This window comes from Protomyctophum bolini, assembly GCF_963924005.1.
Source record: "Protomyctophum bolini genome assembly, contig: SCAFFOLD_604, whole genome shotgun sequence".
NCBI lineage: Eukaryota > Metazoa > Chordata > Actinopteri > Myctophiformes > Myctophidae > Protomyctophum > Protomyctophum bolini.
Window position 1 is genome coordinate 4,030 of NW_027666019.1, and position 4,210 is coordinate 8,239.

At 42.1% G+C, this 4,210-nt stretch overlaps 1 protein-coding gene across 1 annotated transcript; it reads left to right on the plus strand.

The window, feature by feature from the left end:
* Positions 1-732: 732 nt before the first annotated feature.
* LOC308312094 (nuclear factor 7, ovary-like) lies at positions 733-2,112 on the plus strand (the record flags this gene model as incomplete). The annotated part of the gene is made up of 1 exon (XM_080794494.1): positions 733-2,112. One exon carries the CDS (start codon positions 733-735, stop codon positions 2,110-2,112), a length of 1,380 nt encoding a protein of 459 aa, XP_080650620.1.
* Between the last annotated feature and the right edge of the window lie 2,098 nt (positions 2,113-4,210).

Consider the following 4,210-nt stretch of genomic DNA (forward strand, 5'->3'; position numbering starts at 1 on the left):
CTCTGTTTATGGTGTGTACTGTACAAGAGTTAATGAGATGCGGTGTACTGTACATTGTAAAACACTAACTTTCCCCATTCTGTTCACTCTCTTGTTCCCTATACGTATACGTCTATTTGTCTTGTCTAAACTTTATAATAGATAAAAGACTGTCCTGACTTTAATACATTCAACCAATTCAGTATGTGTGGTGCACACTGAATCAGGCACACTGTGCGTGTGTGTGTGTGTGTGTGTGTGTGTGTGTGTGTGTGTGTGTGTGTGTGTGTGTGTGTGTGTGTGTGTGTGTGTGTGTGTGTGTGTGTGTGTGTGTGTGTGTGTGTGTGTGTGTGTGTGTGTGTGTGTGTGTGTGTGTGTGTGTGTGTGTGTGTGTGTGTGTGTGTGTGTGTGTGTGTGTGTGTGAGATAGAACCTGTGCAACAGGTCTGTCAAAGCTCCACCCCTCACCTGACTCATGTGAGACGGTAAGATTGCACTTTGGCTCAAACGCACAACTTCCAGCAAGGAGGACAGACTGTCTTTCCATCCACAGCTACAGGAGGGAATAGTGACCCAGACCACTGGAACAACCTGCTGCTGACTCTGTCAACTGAATGGACTTTAACAAGAGCCTGCTCGATTCACTGCGAAAGTAAACTTCCTAGAACATCCTAGAAGACAGAGTGTTACCACAACTGACTGCCTGGATTTCCTGTCTTGAGCAGAGTGTTTGTAGCTTTACTGAAAAGGAAAAATGGCTGCCAAGGTGTGTCTTTCGGAAGAGGACTTTTCCTGTCCTGTGTGTCACGACATTTTTAAAGATCCCGTTCTCCTGTCCTGTAGCCACAGCTTCTGTAAAGCCTGTCTGCAGGACTGGTGGCGAGAGAAGACAATAAAGGAGTGTCCAGTTTGTAAGGAAATATCTTTGACGGATCGTCCACCTCGTAACCTGGCTCTGAAGAACCTGTGTGAGGCCTTCACACAGGAGAGACATCAGAGAACGTCAGCAGGCTCTGAGGATCTCTGCAGTCTGCATGCTGAGAAACTCAAACTGTTCTGTCTGGAATGTCAACAGCCAGTGTGTCTTGTGTGTCGAGATTCTAAAAAACACACCGGCCACAGAATCAGGCCTGTCGATGAAGCTGCTCTGGATCACAAGGAGGAGGTCCAGAAATCACTGAAGCCTTTACAGGACAAACTGGAGGTCTTTAATAAAACTAAAACAAACTACGATCAAACAGCAGAACACATTACGTTCCAGACCCGACACACAGAGACGCAGATGAAGGAACAGTTTAAGAAGCTTCATCAGTTTCTACATGATGAAGAGGAGGCCAGGATCACCAAACTGAGGGAGGAAGAGCAGCAGAAGAGTCAGATGATGAAGGAGAAGATGGAGGGTCTGAACAGAGACATATCAACCATTTCACACACGATCAGAGCCATAGAGGAGGAGCTGAGAGCTGAACACATCTCATTCCTGCAGAACTACAAGACCACGATGGAGAGAGTCCAGCTCACACTGCAGGACCCACAGCCGGTCTCAGGAGCACTGATAGACGTGGCCAAACACCTGGGCAACCTGGCCTTCAGAGTCTGGGACAAGATGAAGGACATTGTCTCCTACACTCCGGTCATTCTGGACCCCAACACTGCCCATCCAGAATACACCCTGTCTGATGATCTGACCAGCGTGACACGGGGAGAGAGAGAGAAGCTCCCTGACAATCCAGAGAGATTTGACCAGCTCGGCTATGTCCTTGGTTCTGAGGGCTTTAACTCAGGGAGTCATAGCTGGGATGTTGAGGTTGGAGACAATACATACTGGTATGTAGGTGTGTTACCAGAGTCCTTTCAGAGGAAGGGGTACACATGGGGTCAACGGTGGTTAATATACTTATTTGCAGATAAATACACAGCATCCTCCTCAGGGCCATCCAGTGTTCTCTCATTGAAGCAGAAGCCTCAGAGGATCAGAGTCCAACTGGACTGGAATGAAGGAAAGCTGTCATTCTGTGATCCTGATACTAACACACACATACACACCTTCACACACAGGTTCACTGACACACTCTTTCCATACATTCGCACTGTTGCTGGTGCTACTCTGAAGATCTTACCTAGATCTGTCTAACTCTGGACATGATGATGATGATGATGATGATGATGAAGACAAAGACGATAATTATATGATGATGATAAATGATAGATTGATGGAGCATCTTGATCAATCATTAATGGTAATAATGTTAACATTAACCATTTTGGGCGGGAACGCCTTTTGGTGTTAGCATTATGTTATGCTTTAGCTATTGAAAAATAGCAGATCTACAAGCTCGTAGCGCGCCACCGAGTGGCGTGCTACGAGCTTGTAGGTCTGCTATTTTTGAAAAATCGTAGAAGACATTTTATTTTAATCTGATCTCAGGTCAAAATGGGTTAATAACCTGATGATATTACTGACCATGTTAATGCCAATTGATGTTGTTATAATATTGGGGTTTAGGTGTATAAATTAACCTGTTAAAGGGGAATACCACTCATTTTCAACATTTTACTATGTCATTAATATACCTTAGAGTTGTTGTGTGGAAATAAATCATTTCATCATCCATTAATGATCAAAAATGTAATCATGTCTTTTACCATTAATGTAGCTCTACAACAAAGTCCATGACAGCAATGGTACAAAAACTGGCGAGACACCCCAGGTGAATAGGGAAAAAAAGTTAAATAATAGCTATCACAATGAAACTTCTCCAGTTGATTACTTATATTAAAACTAAGATTTTTTGTATTACAAGTTTTCTGAAATGATATGTTTAAATATGCAAATTAGGCATTATATGCGGTAATTTGCATACATTTCGGGACGATAAATCTGAAGATCGGATAAAGCCAGGTTCAAAATTATCATTTCATTTTGTTGACACATTAGAGACAAAGAAAATTACACATGGGATTTTTGATATCTCTAATTATCACTCCACAAATCAGAAAATAGTGTCAACAGGCATAAAAAACCCAATTTTCGGCATTTTTTTGGTATAAAATGTGATGTAAATCAGGCTGTGAATGATATATCAACAAATCCATGTGTAAATGTCTGCGGAATATAGTTATAAGAAGAATATAGAATAAGACTGGAAAGTTTGGTGTATGTGAGTTCAACTGAAGTGGAGATTCTTTGTCCCAAGTATGAGGAAAACTAATTTTGAGAAAACGGCCTTTAAAGATTTGTATTGTAAAATTCCAAAACGTTTTATTTGAAGCCACTATTTTGAGACAAAATATCTCATCCAAACCTTGGCAACAACATATAATGGCATATATCATTGGAAAGGTCTGGACCTCAAGCTGACTGTGGTCTGATCCAAATATGGTCACTTCCTTTGTACCAACAACCAATCATGAAAATAGAGATGGTGGCTTTTCACCCCGAAAAACGAGCTGTCATTGGCTAAAATAAACTATCCAACTAAACATCTAAATCTGTATTTTTAATGTGTATTTTGCTTTAGTTTGAAAGAAAACATGTTTAGGAAGCAAAATAGCAAAAAAAAAAAAAAAAAAAAAATCATGATTTCACCTGGGGTGTCTCACCTTAATCATATTCGGGTTTTCGGCAAAGAATGAACTGGAACAGAGGAAAGCTGTCACTCTGTGATCCTGATACTCACACACACACACACACACACACACACACACACACACACACACACACACACACACACACACACACACACACACACACACACACAAACTTCGGCGTAACTTTATGTCGTGCCAGAACTACTGAGACTTCCACTACTAAGTGCCTTGATTGCTGGCAGATGTGCGCACTTTTGGGAGATGGGGCATCAGGTGTCCTATAGAGGGCGGCGGAGGGCACGCGCGCGCCCAGGAATAGCAGCAGCAGCAGCATCAGCAGCAACGCACGCAGGCGGGCAGCTGGAGCATATATATCCCATTCTGACCTGAGATCAGATTCTAAAAATGTCTTCTATACATCCTGACAGTTTTCCATTCTGACCCGAGATCAGATTCTAAAAAAATGTCTTCCACATCCTGACAGTTTCCCATTCTGACCTGAGATCAGATTCTAAAAAAATGTCTTCTACATCCTGAAAGTTTCCCATTCTGACCTGAGATCAGATTCTAAAAAATGTCTTCTACATCCTGACAGTTTTCCATTCTGACCTGAGATCAGATTCTAAAAAATGTCTTCTACA